This window comes from Zootoca vivipara, chromosome 1 (assembly GCF_965207765.1).
Source record: "Zootoca vivipara chromosome 1, rZooViv2.hap1.1, whole genome shotgun sequence".
Lineage (NCBI taxonomy): Eukaryota > Metazoa > Chordata > Lepidosauria > Squamata > Lacertidae > Zootoca > Zootoca vivipara.
The window spans coordinates 16557341-16574005 of NC_142582.1; the positions used below are offsets into that span (position 1 = coordinate 16557341).

General features: G+C 41.0%; 1 protein-coding gene across 6 annotated transcripts in view; it reads right to left on the minus strand.

Annotated features, from left to right (window-relative positions):
- The window catches only part of GULP1 (GULP PTB domain containing engulfment adaptor 1), a 171611-nt gene that overhangs the window by 17022 nt on the left and 137924 nt on the right, over positions 1 to 16665 (minus strand). For 5 of the 6 annotated variants that reach the window (XM_035135787.3, XM_035135821.3, XM_035135813.3 and 2 more), the window contains 3 exons: positions 13841 to 13978; positions 11978 to 12094; positions 9411 to 9503 (listed from right to left, as the gene is read on the minus strand). In XM_035135787.3, coding sequence (XP_034991678.2) covers positions 9411 to 9503; positions 11978 to 12094; positions 13841 to 13978 — 348 coding nt within the window. Of the gene's footprint in view, positions 1 to 1488; positions 1717 to 9410; positions 9504 to 11977; positions 12095 to 13840; positions 13979 to 16665 lie in introns of all 6 variants that reach the window. The other variant, XM_035135828.3, reaches the window with a different exon arrangement.

The window sequence follows — 16665 nt, forward strand, 5'->3', positions numbered from 1 at the left end:
TTCACACACACAAAAATCCAAACCCAGACATTCCAAACAATTTTTTAAAAGCTGACGCCCATCACAAAAAAAAAGTTCTTTTTTTTTGTCCCCCACCTTCTTCTGACAAATTTGTAGTAAATTATGGGCAACATGCATAACAATCTCCTATTGAAAGTCAATGAGTCTTGAATGTTTTTGACTCTGTCTGGGCTGCTCTGAATGGCCGGGATCTGAAGAAACTAGCTGTAAATGAACCAACTGTGCATCCCTAGTGGTTTCTTCTGCACCAGGAGTCTCCTTCGCAACAAGACAAAAGGTACTAAGTTAGCTGAACGTGACTAACTTTCCCCACTGATTCCAATGAAGCCAAGTTCAACAAGTTTAGTTTGGACCTGAACAAAAGTGTTTTTGGATCTGAAAAAGAAAAAGAAATCCTAAAATATATAGCTAAACACACACAAGTCCTTAAGCAAGGCTAGGGATTCTTGCCATTGCAACTGATTTCATCTTTAAATGAATGCGGAAGTCATAAATAGGTCTCTTACTAATAAATGCATAAAGTATAAATATGTGCTATAAGGAATAAAATGTTACAACAGAAAATCTACACAAGGCAGTTAATGGAGTTACAGATCTTTGAAGAGCGAGAGAATCAATCAGTAACATCTGAATCTCTTAAATTAGTTTTTCCCCATTCACTTATTGCAATTAAACAGTATTTGCTTTTGTTTCTCTCAAGAACACCAATCATAATGAGAGAATTGATCTTTGTTTCGAAATAAGTGCATACTTGCACTACCTGAATGATCATGAGAAGCATTTTTATTGGGTAAACCCATGCAAAAAGCCATGTTTGCCAAGGACAGCCAATTGCTAACTGCAAACAGAAAGAGAAGGTTGTATCAGCCCATTCTTACAATCAGGAAGCATGTTACAGCTCATCTTTGGGATAAATAATGGGCATTCTTCATTTTGCACAGAGTTAAAGTGAACTTCAACAAAATCAAGTGCTCTACATTGCCGACCACATCTCCTACTGACTTCCCACATTTTATTTAAAGCTGTCCAATCACAATTCTTCAGAGATTGTAAGCTTTGCATTGTGAACCAATAAACCGGGCTCATCTTTCACTTTCCCTATTGGTAATTAATAGTTCCATTTAAAAATAAAATAGAATTCCAAGGCTGGAATTCTAAACAACCCCAGTAAACTTGACACTTATTTTTATGTTAGTGCCATTTGGGATTGAGGTATAAGAATTCCATTTGCTTTCTCAATTTAACCAGACAGCCCAAACGATATAGCGCAAGCTTATCCTTAAGCGTTTTTAAAGGAGAGTCAGTCTCGGTATGCCAAACATTTCTGCACTGCTCAGAAGTAAATGAAATGCTTCTGGCCTGTCCTTTAACCACTGTACAAAATGTAGTGCTTTGATACAATTCATACACAACAAAGATAGGAAGGTTGAGGAAAAAAAATTGACTGCTTGTGCCCAGGTGGATTACACGAGGTCTTGGGATGCTGTGCTCATGGACTGGCTTTGGAAGACCACTTTTGGTAGGTGGTGGTGTTAATAGTCCAGATGAGTGTCTGGAGTCAGGAGAGTTCATAGGAGTTAGTGTAATGGAAGAGATATCTAAACAAGGAGCAGAATCCTCATTGCTACACCAGAAAAAGGTGGTGGGTCTTTGAAACATGTCATGTTCATAATCAGACTGTATGTGCAGCAGCAGCTGTAAAGGAATCACAGAAAGAGAATATATATATATATTCTAAGGAGTGAAAGTGGTAAGAAAAGGGAAAGAAAAAAAAGAGCACAAAAATTTGCTTGTAAACTAACATTCCACAATATTAGGAATAAAAAGTGAACCTTTTTTTTCTTACATCACAGTAACAATGAGTAATCCAGTACTGTACCGGCAGAAGCAAATTTAACATCTCCATTAAAAATCATTGCAAATTTTAAAATTTTAAAATCATGTCTTCTATATCCTTAAAAATATCCCCATGAACCAAATATGCTTGAAAATCTTCATGTCTGCATTTGTTCTGGCATATACAGTAGTAGGCACACAAGTTTGCATGGTTAAAGCACAGCCCAGTATTTTATGTATTTAGCATAACTTCACAAACCATTTCTCTCTCACCAAGCACACATACAACACAAACTTCCTACAAGTTTCACATTGAGAAGGTTATCTCCCCCCCCCCAAAACAGGCTTTTGTGTGGGGCTGCTTTCCAAGCACACATAACTCCAGGGAGCAAAGAGCTGAACTTATATTAGCAAGGCCCTTAATAGCTGGGTATGTGTGTGTTATCTAGTTTCTTCCTATGTATTTTTGTGTTTTTATATTGCAAACCAACCTGTGAGTGATCCTCAGATAAAAGGTGGTATAGAAATAATATTAATAAATAAATCAATAAAAATGACGTATACTCTTGCGGTAAAGGTAAAGGTACCCCTGACCATTAGGTCCAGTCGTGACCGACTCTGGGGTTGCACGCTCATCTCGCATTATTGGCCGAGGGAGCCGGCGTATAGCTTCCAGGTCATGTGGCCAGCATGACAAAGCCACTTCTGGCGAACCAGAGCAGCACACGGAAACGCCGTTTACCTTCCCGCTGTAGCGGTTCCTATTTATCTACTTGCATTTTGACGTGCTTTCGAACTGCTAGGTTGGCAGGAGCTGGGACCAAGCAACGGGAGCTCACCCCGTCACAGGGATTCGAACAGCTGACCTTCTGATCAACAAGCCCTAGGCTCAGTGGTTTAACCCAGAGCGCCACCTGTACTCTATAGTACTCTTGTGTAGAGTACTATTGTACTCTATAGTACTTTATAGTACTCTTGTGCACCACATGTACTCTATAGTACTCTTTGTTGGGCAAAATACGCACCAACCGAGTGGCAACAGCGGCAGGGCCGACGAAATAACAAAGTCGTCTTCAGTATCGTTGCTTGCTTTTATTTATAATTATATACAACACACTCCTCTACTCCTTTCCTCTCATTTCACGATACATCACCACCACCACCACACCCATGAACCATTTGCTTAAATACAGAATTCAAAATAGTCAATTACCCAATCACATTACAGTAAGCAAACTCTACTTCAATTATTCAAATTCAAATAATTCACACAGTGATCTACGACATCAATCACTTGCGATCTGCAGTCCATTGGCAGTAGGAGTACAATATGGGCATGTCTTTAAGCCAGCAGCCTATATTCAAAACTTGACAGTGCCAAACTACCGAAGGCTGTTCACAAAAGCAAGACTGAATGTTTTCCCCTCTTCAGTGCTGGAGGGCAGGATGAGAGGAGTACCCTACCAGGAAAGACTGTGCTCGTGCACCCATGATGTAGATTCTATAAAACACATTGTGCTGCACTGTGGGAAGTTTGAGCAAGCTAGGGCTGAAGTGATTTCACCCCTGCTAGCCTTGCTCCCAGGAAAATCAGAGGATTTCTATATCAGGTTCCTATTGGAAGACCGGTCAAATGCCAGAACACTAGCAGTGGCAAAGTTTTTATCGGTGGTCACAAGAACTAATGTTTCCTATTCCGAATTTGGTAAGATGTCTGAGTGGTTTGAGGGCGGGGTGTCCCAGCTGTGTATCGCTTGGTAACGAATTGATGGGTCTATGGACCGTAATAAAGATTGTTGTTGTTGTTGTTATTCAAATTAGCAAAAGCTCACAGGTGTGCTATCATTCAGAACAAGGTTGCAAACACACATCTCTGTGTAGCACCATTGACCACATCAGTCTTAAAGGAAAAACCTAACACTCTTGTGGTACTATATATATTTTTAGATTCTTGATCTGCTATTGCTGGCTATGCAGTTTACTGGCAATTGATTGCAACCTACTCTGGGATCACCCTAATAGAAATGTTTTAAATAAAAAAAAACTGTTTAAGCTCTTATTGTGATATCATATGGAAGCAATAAATCATACTTCCTTAAACTACTTAGGCTCAAATGCTAGAAGTTACCTCTGATTTAATGCCAAAGCAAATCCGAAAAATGAACAGCACAGACAGAGAACACAAATCCTACTTATGAACCCAAGATGCTGATGTTAGGAAACAGGCAGGAATCCCACAGAATTCAAGCACAATGCACCATTGTGTACACTCAGCAATCCTTGACATCTCTGCCCATGACTAACACTTTCACTGGTAGGGAGACTGAGCAAAACACGCAGCTAGGAATGTAACCAGCAATGGAAACCACATTATAATAATCATGGTACAACTCCTACATAATTATTCAGGAAATGGTAAAAACAGCATTAATCTATATTACATACAAATCTGTCTTTAATGGATATGTTACAATAAGTAGGTTAGGTTTTAATAAAAAAAAGACAGTTTTGGAAATAATTCTAGATTAAAAACATTTGCACTTAGTTTGTGGGAAATCAAGGAAGGGCATTAATAAAAACGAAAGCCCTCACTTAACATCCTGAGTTCACGCGACCAAAATCCTATTTTTTTGACTTTTTGTTTTTTGGTCCAAATAAATATATTGCCCAACTGTAGATTTCTTCTGATGAACCAACATGGATCCTTCTCAACTTTAGCTGAGAAAGGCATTTCGACTTCCCCCCCTTCCGCTCTCATGGCTTGAAATGTTCGTCTATACAAAGCTGGCTAAGATACATAGTTCGGAGAAGAAACAAGCCGTTGCCATGGCAAGGTTAAACTCAAATTGACTGCTTTGATCAGTGGAATTGGCAGTACTACAGGTGCCATATAATGCTCAGCATTTCGGTAATTTAGTGTGGCAGTGCCTGGGAAACCCTTCCAGATGGGTGGGGTAATAATAATAATAATAATAATAATAATAATAATAATAATAATTACACTTTGCTAACTGAGATCAAGCAGTCACCTTCACTGTATTCTTTTCGGCACCTGCTAAAAATCTTCAGAACCAGATGTTTAAGGAAGTTGAGGTAATTTTAACCTGCTGTAGTATTTTAACTTTTGTTTGTTTTAAGGTAGCGTATTTATTTCACTATTTTATATTTTGTAAACTGCTTTGAGGCCTTTTTTAAAAACAATCAAGCGGTGTATAAATTTTATGAAATATGACGTGCAGCGTAAATTAATAATGCAGTCTTCTTCAGTAAAAGAATAAAAGCTTTACTGAGTTAAAACTTGTTTGCAAATAAACAGCATAGTGAACAGAAGATTTAATCTAGCTTCAGAGCATACACAGAGTACAGACTTCACAGAGCACAGGCTCCATGCCTAAGTCAGGCTCCACACACACTGACTCCACCCGACTCAGGCCCCACTGAGTCTGCCTGCAAGCAGATACAAACATTTATACAGAGAATGAGTCATCCTCTAGATGAGTCACAGTAATTCAGCATGCTGAGAGATTCTGCCGCTTTTCAGCATTTCACAACATTTCTAGACTCCTTTACTGCTTCCTTTTACTGCTTCTGCTCTCAAATACCTTTGTCACATGACAAATACAATAAGGTAAAGGTGAAGGACCCCTGACAGTTAAGTCCAGTCACAGACGACTCTGGGGTTGCGGCGCTCATCTTGCTTTACTGGCCGAGGGAGCCAATGTTTGTCCGCAGTTTTTCCAGGTCATGTGGCCAGCATGATTAAGCCGCTTCTGGCAAAACCAGAGCAGCGCACGGAAACGCCGTTTACCTTCCTGCTGGAGCAGTACCTTTTTATCTACTTGCACTTTGACGTGCTTTCGAACTGCTAGGTTGGCAGGAGCTGGGACCGAACAATGGGAGCTCACCCTGTCATGGGGATTTGAACCACCGACCTTCCGATTGGCAAGCCCTAGGCTCAGTGGTTTAGACCAGTGTTTCCCAACCTTGTACCTCCAGCTGTTTTCGGACTACAATTCCCATCATTCCTGATCACTGGTCTTGCTAGCTAGGGATGATGGGAGTTGTAGTCCCAAAACATCTGGAGGCACAAGGTTGAGAAACACTGGTTCAGACCACAGCGCCACCCGCATCCATTGACAAATACAATTCAATATTACAAATTATGGATTTAAACTTGGTCTGTCTTTTTGCTATGGAAGCAAACGTAAAACTAAGGAAAAGAATTAACAAGGCAACATGTTCATTCTCAAGAATGAGCTTTGATTCCTGCTCAGCTGATCAGCAAAGATTAAATCCAGCTGCCTTAGTAGTGTGATCTAGTTGACTGCTGGGAACAGGATCACAGAGCCAGTGCAGGGTTAAACACTGTGCTTTCTCGCATCAGCTGATGTAACTAGTGATGCCAGCTGAAGGGCGGGTGGGCCTGGTTTGGGAAAAATGGCTTGGAGACTTCCCCCTGCCTCTGCCCTATACCCACTTCCTTGTGAGCAAACATCAACAAACTTTTCGAAGTGGACTGAATCTCAAATCATGTGTTTTGCTACCAGCAACTTGGCTCCTCTCCTCAGTTCATTCGAGGACAAGAACATTATCCCAACTTCCCTCTTGCTTTGTAGAATATTACAGAGAGGATGCTTCCCAACAAACTTTCATCCGGCGTAGAAATTTTGCAATAGTGAGAAGTTCCAATACCTTTACTTGGGGGCAAGTGGAGAGGAGGCAACTTTGCCGTCTTTGCCCATGGAGATAGCTAGGAAAATAAAGGGGTGTGTGTGTGTGTTTTGATTTGTGGAAACCTATGCTTAGGATCAGGAACTCTAGACCAAAACAAAGCAAAACTCCCTGAAAATGATGGGATTCATTGAACCAGGAATGAGCAAAAGGCCTACCAATTACATCATGACACTGTAGCTCTGTCTCAATAAAAGAACGAGGAGTCAGAAATCCCTATGGGAACATCTTGGGACAAATCTCTGCCTGCAAACTGCCCGACACTAGTTTAGGTATTTTCTGGTAGATATATTTATGATAGATGGATGAGTTGGGAGTTTTTAACTAAATATGCAAATTATGTTTATCAGATTGCAAGAGAAGCATTGGGGATCTGCATGTGGGGAGGAATATGCAGTAAGGACAAGGGGTTAGGTTTAGCATAACACCTTTGAAGGCTTTGTGTTACAGAAATAACCTTCCCATTACTGCTTTGTTTTCCATTTTTAGCATCATGATTAATAATATATACTGTATTATGCTATTTAAAAAATCATTGTAAATATCCTCACTAAAAGCAATGTCAGGGCTCTAACGTATGATTAATATGCATTTTAAAATCCATATATTAAATATTCACTAAACAGAAAAGTTGAAAGTAGCTCATTTATTTTTAACGCAAAATTCGAACCACACTGAACTTTTTTTGCATTATAACTTGATGAGTAATTTTACATTTGCTGAAGCCTATAGCCAAACGTGGGTTCTCTCCCCCCCCCCTACAGCCTTAAGAGGATGACAAATATCAGAGGCAGCATTCCTAATGAGCAGTGGGAAATGAAATACCTTGAGCATAATGCTAACAATTAATTTGTGCTGGACAGGACATTCTCACAAAGTTTCAGGCAAATAATTTATGTGAAGGTTTCCGGTTTCCTCGCTTGCTCAAATTCTCTCAATCTTGCTGTGATCGTTCTGAAGAGGCGGGTGGCATTAGCAGCAGTGGAATGAGTGTTTTCCATAAGGAACAGAATGATAAACAATATATATAGTGTGTTACGTCTTTAATATTTGTTTTCACTAGTTTTTTAATGAATGTTTTATATTGCTTTATGTGAACCGCTCATTGGGTTTTGCTGATTAAGCATCAGATAAACCTTGTTAAGTAAAACTGTTCTTGGGTGAAGAAAGGAAGGGTGGTTTCCCTCCCTTGGGTGGGGCATTTGCCAGAGTACCAGCAGTAATAACAGCGAGCTTTGTGCTGGGTACATAGGAGAAAGGCAGAGGGACGTGCAAGATTAAAAGCTAGATTTGCCAAAGGGTTACTAGATTGCACTATAAGGCATAATTTAATCATCACTACCAAGGTTGTTTAAATCTGTGAAAAGTGGACCATCATGAAATTTATGAACTCACATCAATTACATTTATTTTCTCAAATCACTTTTTAGATTAGACACCATGTAATCCATTCTTTAATAAAATATTTATTTCATTCATTTTTTATTTTTATTTTAAAAAATAAAAATTGCTTTCCTTGCATGAGGAGCAGAATTCCACAGATTAAATATATACAACCACTGCGGACTTAACTAGACACAACTGCATGGAGGACAGAAGCACAAGAGCAAACAACTTTTTCACAGATATTGACACACGTAACTGAAAACAGCCACCCTGGATTAAAATTATTGGATAATTATTGGATAAAATTAAAACAAAATCAAAACTAAGTAGAAATCAGCAAAAGTTGCACTGCAAAATGAGGCCACATTTCACAAAAGGCACATACTCTGGGATCCTCAACATAAGGTAATTGCTTTTCTATGCCACTGACTGCCATTGTTGTAGCTTGCAAGCAATTTGTTCTTTATATGCAGCTGAACACATTAGGTGATAGTAGCATCACCCAAAACCATACTGTCATTGGCTTAATTAAGATTGAGTTTTCTTGCTTTCAAAGAATCCACTACAGTCGTACCTTGGTTTACAAACTGTTCCGGAAGTGACTGTTCCAGTTTGCAAACTATTTTTGGAAGCCGAATGTCTGACGGGGCTTCCGATTGGCTGCAGGAACTTCCTGCAGCCAATCAGAAACCGTGCATTGGTTTCCAAACGTTTTGGAAGTCGAACGGACTTCCGGAACAGATTTCGTTCGACTTCCAAGGTACGACTATGTATCCACAATCACACATGGAAACAAGAATGATAAGAAGAACCAAAATGGTCAACTATATCAAACAGGGAAAGAGCCATATGATTTTTGAGGCAGCTTTACGTGGAATTCGACTTCATACACACTTGCAGGAAGGATTAGGAAAAGGAAGTTAGTTAAGTGCATTGCATATAAAACAAACTGATAAGTAAGTAACCGTATGTTTGTGACAAAACTCTGGCAATGTTAGATACACCCAAATTTAGGGACTAGTTCTCTGGCAATGCTTAAGTTCTCTATATATAAAAAAGAGAGATGCTGACATGCGAAATAATGATCTAGAAGCCCTTCATCATACTTGGATGTTGTGGCACTTTGTAATTGTACTTTTAATTTGGCAAACTAACTTTTCAGGGACCCTTTCTCCTACTCTCATTCATGTTTCAACATTGAATCTTGATATTGAAACTAAGAGTAAAGTTAGCCAGTTTAAGGCATGACTGATTTCCCCCCCTTTCATTAGCTCATCACAATCTTAGAGTTACTTCAACACTGAAATTGCCATTTATTTGTTAAGTCAATCAGAAAAGAGCCTTTGGGTTATTTATTTAGAAGCAAAGTAAGCATTAAAAGTGTTAAAGTTATTGCATTCCTACTAAGAAAAAATGGCTTTGCCCGGGGTACTTACTGGCGATGTTTGCACTTGCGTTATTCTTAACTGGTTCTCCAAATCTTGTACCTTGTTTTTTAGCTCAATGTTTTCTGTTTCTAGTTCATGGATCTAAATAAAATAAAAATGGAGTTATTAGAAAGGTGAGATTAATGAACTGCGTTGGATTTATTGACTAATTCTTACTCACTTCCTGAATGAGCCCAGGAAAGCAAATAACCAAGGAACAAAATCTTTGCTGTTATTAAGAAAAGAGGTTTGTACAGAGGCAAGTTGTTGATACTTATCCATTAAAAATTCCCTCTCAAGGATGCATATCTCATATAGGAAGCAAATAGAATAATCGGGTCTTGCAATCAGGCGTGCTGGGTTCCACCCAACATTGTGGGTGCCCGGTGCACAGATGTGACATCATGCGCAGCACATGACGTCACACGTCACTGCCACAATGGGAGGGCCCAACGGAATGCCCCGCCACAGTGGGGTGTGTGTGATGGAGTCCCCCACCGCAGTGTGTGATGCATTGGGTCGCTCAGCCAAGCACCCTTAGAGAAAAATTTGTGAGTGCCCAGGCACCCATGGCCCTTTGGAGATGGTGACTATGCTTGCAAGAGATCAAGAGGTGCAAATTCTCCAGTGCATGGTGCATAAGACATGACTTTTCATGGAATCAAAATGGAGCTTATATACAGTAATATTATCAGCAACAGCTTTCAATGCGCTCGAGATTTTTCTACAATATCTACACACAAGTAAGTTCTAGTTAGGAAAAGTCCATTCTAAAGTTAATTGAAAGCTTTCTCCTCTTCGAGTTGAGGTTCAACTCATTTTATTGCTTCCTCTTGATCCAGGATTATTATTGACAAATAGACTGATTTGTCCCTGTATCAGTTTCTCTAACCATGGGATCAGAGTAGCTGGGTCATGTTGTTTTCTTTCATTTTCTTCTTCTTCTTTGCTTAATGCCAAAATACTTTAGAAAAAGAACATTAACCTGGAGAATTTACAGCGGCTATTTATTGGGCAAATTTATATGCTCCCTCTACTCCAGACAGCATAAAACTAAAAAGTAAAGCAAGTTGAAAAGAGGAAGTGCTCAATTTAAAGGCAAGGGACCCCCCCCCAAAAAAAAAAAACTGTAATAATGTTTGGGGCAAATTTTCTGGAATCTTATCAAGTCATTACCACTGTAGCTCTCAAATAGCATTCTGAGGCAATAAAGCAGTGGGCATCCATGTACACAGGACATCCTATGCTGAATGGAATATTAAACAATAATCAACTGTGGCCAAATAGGCATTCATCTGACCAGTCAAGTTGGTGCTTGAACACCCTCTGACCTCTGCAGAACCATTCATACAGCTTCTAATGAAGCTATTCAAAAAACTGAAGCTCATGCTGTGTTTGTGTAGACCCGTACGCATACAGAATGTGCAATATTTGACTGGAACATTTAGGGCTAAGCACACTGGAGTCGGCTGCATCCAGGGCCAGAGCTAAGCATATTTGGAGGGGCTGTTGCATGAGTTGGGTTGGATGGCCCATAGTAATTCAATGTTGTCGGGGAGGAACTTGAGGCAGGAGCCAGATGGGAAACCTCTGTGAAAAAGCCCACGAACACCAGGAGAAAGTAATGGCCTGATGCCTGGCTCTCCTTCCAACCTGGCACAGGGTACTTTTTCAATCAGCTTCTCAGATAGTTGTTGAACTAATTAAACATAAGGCTGCCCCTAGCTACTTCGGGACCGGATCTAGGTAATAATAATAATAATAATAATAATAATAATAATAATAATAATAATAATAATTATACCCCGCCCATCTGGCTGGGTTTCCCCAGCCACTCTGGGCGGCTTCCAACAGAAAAATAAAATAAAATAATCTATTAAACATTAAAAGCCTCCCTGAACAGGGCTGCCTTCAGATGTCTTCTAAAAGTCTGGTAGTTGTTTTCTTCTTTGACATCTGTTGGGAGGGCGTTCCACAGAGCAGGCGCTACTACCGAGAGTGCCCTCTGCCTAGTTCCCTGCAACTTGGCTTCTCGCAACGAGGGATCCGCCAGAAGGCCCTCGGTGCTGGACCTCAGTGTCCGGGCAGAATGATGGAGGTGGAGACGCTCCTTCAGGTATACTGGACCTGGTTGGGGCAGATAAGCCCCAAGTTAGCCAAGGGTGTTGTTGCCCTGATTTGGGACCCCTGGAATGAGACCACAGGTTGAACAGCTGGGGTGTGCAAAGCCCTAACAATATTTGCTTACAAGTTCAGATGAATCCACCAAAAACCATTTAAGGGCAATTTAGTTACTAGCAATAGCTTCTCTGAGTTGGATCAGGCTAAGTCATAATCAGAGTGGACCTAATGGACAAGTTAGTAAAGATTAACTTAAATCTGTTGTTTTTTAATGGTTCAACCCAGTGTAGGACTTAGTCGGATACAACCCCCTGATTTCATGTGTTGTCATAATGAATTGTCTATAATGTTGAATTCTCACTTTCGTCCTGCTATACGCCAACAATATGTAACTTTGAAAATCCAAACGATACATTACTTAAACCAAGGAAAGAAACCCAAATTCTGCTACTTACTCTTTTCTGTAACCCAGCAATCTGTTTTCTTGTTTCGACATCCTTTCCTCCAGATTCCAGAAATTTCCTGTAAGCCAGGTCAAATGCTTGACCAATAGTTAAAGTTATCTCTTCTGCCTTTATATGGAGCAAATATTACTGTTAGCTTGTAAACTCTAGCTGAGCAGAAACCAAACTTTCCCTAAAGGAACATACTGGCCCAGTTCACATGGAATGCCAGGCCAAACCATGGCTTGGCGTCAACGAGCAAATGTGTGGGTTCCTGAAGAGAAGATCATGGCTGAATCACTCCAGTGTTACTGCTGCCATGTCACATAGATGTAAACCATGCTTGAACACAGCATTGCATCTGAACCCTGTGATATGTCAAACTGTTTCAAATGTGATTGCAGAGTGCAGAAAAACCACATTTAGAGCTCTGTTTGCAAAATGCATTCAAAGGACAAGACATTAAGGCTATTGTTCAAGACGTAGTACATGAAAGGTGGTCAGATGGAACAGAGCATTGGCAACCACCAAGGAGCTGATTTTAAGCCAGGCCCAATAACAGTGTAACTAGCCTGTCTCTGGGATAATTACGGATGGCTAGACCTGGAGCGGCTCCAAATGGCTTAAATCCTGGTATTCAGAGAACATGATTTGTGTGTGCTTTTACGCTGCGTTTCCTGACCAGTGTACAACATGACTCAGAGTTGCAATGACTGCCAGTGCTTTGATCCACCCCAGACCTGGACCACTGACTCACAAGGCTGGGTTGCATCCGTGATATGCAAACTTATCTGTACATGGATGATGTGACTGTCCTACTACTTATAATGGAAAAGCGCATCGGGATTTGGAAGCAGAGGAAGGATGAAGACAAGATCTAAGAAAAGGAAAGTATCTAAAACATTACTTTAGCCATTGTGCAGCACTTAACACTGCACAGCTCTATAAACAGGCAAAGCCCTACAGCAAGATAAAAGACAGAGCCTTTCCTTCATTCTCAGAACAATGGAGGACATTTCTCCCAGGTTTTGGGGTACTGTTTTTCAGATGCAGAGGTACAAAACAGAAATGCTGGCTGTCAAGGGCACATGTAGTCCTCTTAACACTAAAATGCAAGGCCTAACGCTGGCCCACCATGCACTGCTTCCCAGTATTTTAATGCAGCAGGATGCAGCCTTGATGCTTAATAGTGCTTATTTTGGGTATCCATGTTGAAGTATAAAATACTTTGGACTAAGAAATATTTGGACTAAGAAACAAGGAGACTGTTTTTTCTGGCTTTCCTTATATGGTCTGTGATTTACATTGCATAAGAACATAAGAAAAGTCTGCTGGATCAGGCCAAGGAATGACCAACCAGATGCCTAGGAAAAGCCAGCATGCAGAACCTGTGTGCAAAAGCACTCTCCCATCCTGCAGTTTCTAGCAACCAGTGTTCATACTTTTTTTTCTGGGGGGACGTGGGGGGAATGCAGGGGTATACATAACCTTAACCATTTTGTGAATCTAAGTTTGGCCTCATTGAGGGGCAGTATTTCAATATGAGTAGGAAAAATGAGAGCACCCCTAAAAAATTTTTAAAGAAAAAAGCGCTGGTTGTGACAGCATAGCTGCCAAGTTTTCCCTTTTCTCACAAGGAAGCCTATTCAGCATAAGGGAATTTCCCTTAAAAAAGGGAGAACTTGGCAGCTATGTGTGACAGTCTCAAAGGAGCACAGGGAAAATACCTTTGTGACAAATTTGGCTTCAAAGACAGAAGCTTTTGCATGTTTTATTCTCATTTCTGCCTTTACAGCAAGAAAAGGGACGATAGCTTTCAGCAGAACAAGCAAAACTCAACCCCAAACCAGCTTTAAAAAAATACTTCATACTTACACACTTTTCACTGTCAAAGACATAGCACAAGTGTTTGTTTGACTCTGAATCTTTGCATATAAAAGTGAATATTCTTTTGTCAGTTTTGTCGTCAGCACAAAATGATATCCTGTGGAGCTGGCAGTTGTGCTGGACTTCCTGAAAAAAAAGAGAAAAGATGGTGCAATTACACACCCTGGGTTGCATTTGGGGGGTCTGATGATCGTCTAGTGAGGCCCCACAAAAGTTACCACAACAAGCTACAATTTTACTTTTGAACATGAAATATGCCTCTCACAGACCAGTACACTGCTTTGTTAGACAGGCCTGCAATCTGAACAGGCATCTGGGTCTAATTTTCAGCTACACAAGGCAAAGAAGCATAAACACAAGATGTTCCATTGCAGTTATTGGGAGAGCTCCAGCTCTCCGTTCTCTTGTTGGATCACACTCAATGTCGTTTCTGCACAAAACATATTTCTGCTGTACATAACATCCCGTCAGTTGACATGACTGTATATAAACTGTAGTACCGGTAAGTGGATGATGCAGATGCCAGTTTTCAAGATAAAAGGATGGGATCTTGAAGTATAGAGTAAATGAGGAGTACCATGCTTTATTTCAGAATCCCACTTAAGAGCTATGTTTAACATATAGGGCACTTGAAACACACACACAGGAAACAACTTCTGCAATCACTCTGGTCAGGGAGTTGTTGCGGCTACTCCCGAGTAAAGACGCTCCAGTCTGTTCTGTCTTTAAGGGTTTTATTGTGCATACTATTTATAGTGCAGAGATAGCAGAAAAACGTGACCTCCTAGTGACTCGCAGAACCCAACAATGGCGCCCTTCTGCTTCGGGGCCTGCATAATAGCCTGGGCACCCCGAAACGCCGCCCCCTAACCCTGCGTTTGGGCACGTGCCTCAATTTGGGCACCGGAAGGAGCAGTGCCCCTTCTTCCCCTTGCTGGCTGGGCTCCGACGTCTCCCTGAGCCATCCCTCCTCCACTTGTTGGTCAGAGTGGTGCAGGGGCTCTGATGCCTCGCTGAGCCTTCCCTCCTCCATTCCGTTCCCCCTGACCCGCTGCTAGTGCTGTCGCTGGGTGAAGTGCTGGTCAGGATGATGGGGGTAGGCCCCCTGTAGGGAGTCCCCCCTGACAGCTCTCAACTAATCCTGATTGCAGAATATTTTAGAAAGCCAAATTTAGATTTGTAACCCTGGATTAAAGCAGCTGAAGTGAAGTTTTCTTGCATTCTTTGAGAGCGATGTGGTATCAACACCCTTCAGCAAACTCATTTCATCTTCTGTGTCTCATACCCCATACTTTATTCAATACTTTATTTCAGCCATACCTCATACTTTATTCAATGATCCACGGATTATAAATATGGAGTGCATCTCCCTAAAATGATGATGATGATGATGATGATGATGATGATGAAAAAAAGTCTCTCTAACATTTCGGTAACTGAATAATAATCGGTAATCTGAACTGCACAGATTTTGTAGCTGAAATGTGTGTTTTAGATGTGTGGAGAAATACAAGAAAATCTTGCAAATGCAAAATTCAGCAAAACCACAAACAGCTGTTCACATGTTTATTAAACTGAGGAATATATTCATTTTCATTTATTATATTTTGATGCCATGTTCCACTCACACAAATCACAAATATACCTATGAAATCTGAAGGGTTGGAGGAAGAAGGGGATTTCAGCTGGTGTTGAGAGATGGACAATGTTAGTGTCAAATGTGGACGTTTAGCATAGCTGTCAAGTTTTCCCTTTTCTCGCGAGGAAGCCTATTCAGCATAAAGGAATTTTCCTTTAAAAAGGGAGAACTTTTTAATGGTGTTTGGGGAACCTTCTGAGGAACATTTGGGACTTACATCTGTGTTGGATGTTGGTCATGGTATATAAATGATTTAAATGCACTCTGGGAAATAAAACTACATAATGCCAAATGAATAAATGCTTAAATAAAATGATTTTACACTGAAAACTAAAGGGAAGCTCCTGTCTCCCTGCACAAGTGAATAGGTAAAAGGTAAAGGACCCCTGGATGGTTAAGTCCAGTCAAAGGGGTTGCGGCACTCATCTCACTTTCTGGCCGAGGGAGCTGGCGTTTGTCCACAGACAGCTTTCCAGACCATGTGGCCTGGATCGGCACAACAGAACACCGTGATGGAAACCACAGAATCTCAAAGAATCGTAGAGTTGGAAGGGACCCTGAGGATCATCTAGTCCAACCCCCTGCAATGCAGGAATATGCAGCTGTCCCTTATGGGGATCGAACCGGCAACCTTGCCATTGCCAGCACCACGGTCTAACCAATTGAGCCATTCTGTTGAGCCACCAGAGTGCACGGAAATGCCATTTACCTTCCCGCCACAGCGGTACCTACTGTATGTATTTATTTCCTTGCACTGGTGTGCTTTCGAACTGCTAGGTTGGCAGAAGCTGGGACAGAGCAACAGGAGCTCACTCCATCGCAGGGATTCAAACTGCCGACCCTTCTGATTGGCAAGCCCAAGAAGAGGCTCAGTGGTATAGGCCACAGTGCCACCTGCGTTCCTATACAAGGGAATACCTAATACTTGTTGCCTACCATTTCTGTCTGCTGCCGTCATGTGCATGAAGATCAATGAATGCATACATATAGAGGAATCTGCAGGCATTGCCACACCATGGGGATGCCCCAATACATGAAAGTGCTGCTGTTGCTCAAACTGTCATGGAAGCTGATAACGTCCGACTTAGAAAACACACTTTTGTAAGTTTATAGAAACAGAATACTTAATGATACTTATTTGCTTTTCAATCCAAGTCCCTAGGCAGCATTTTGT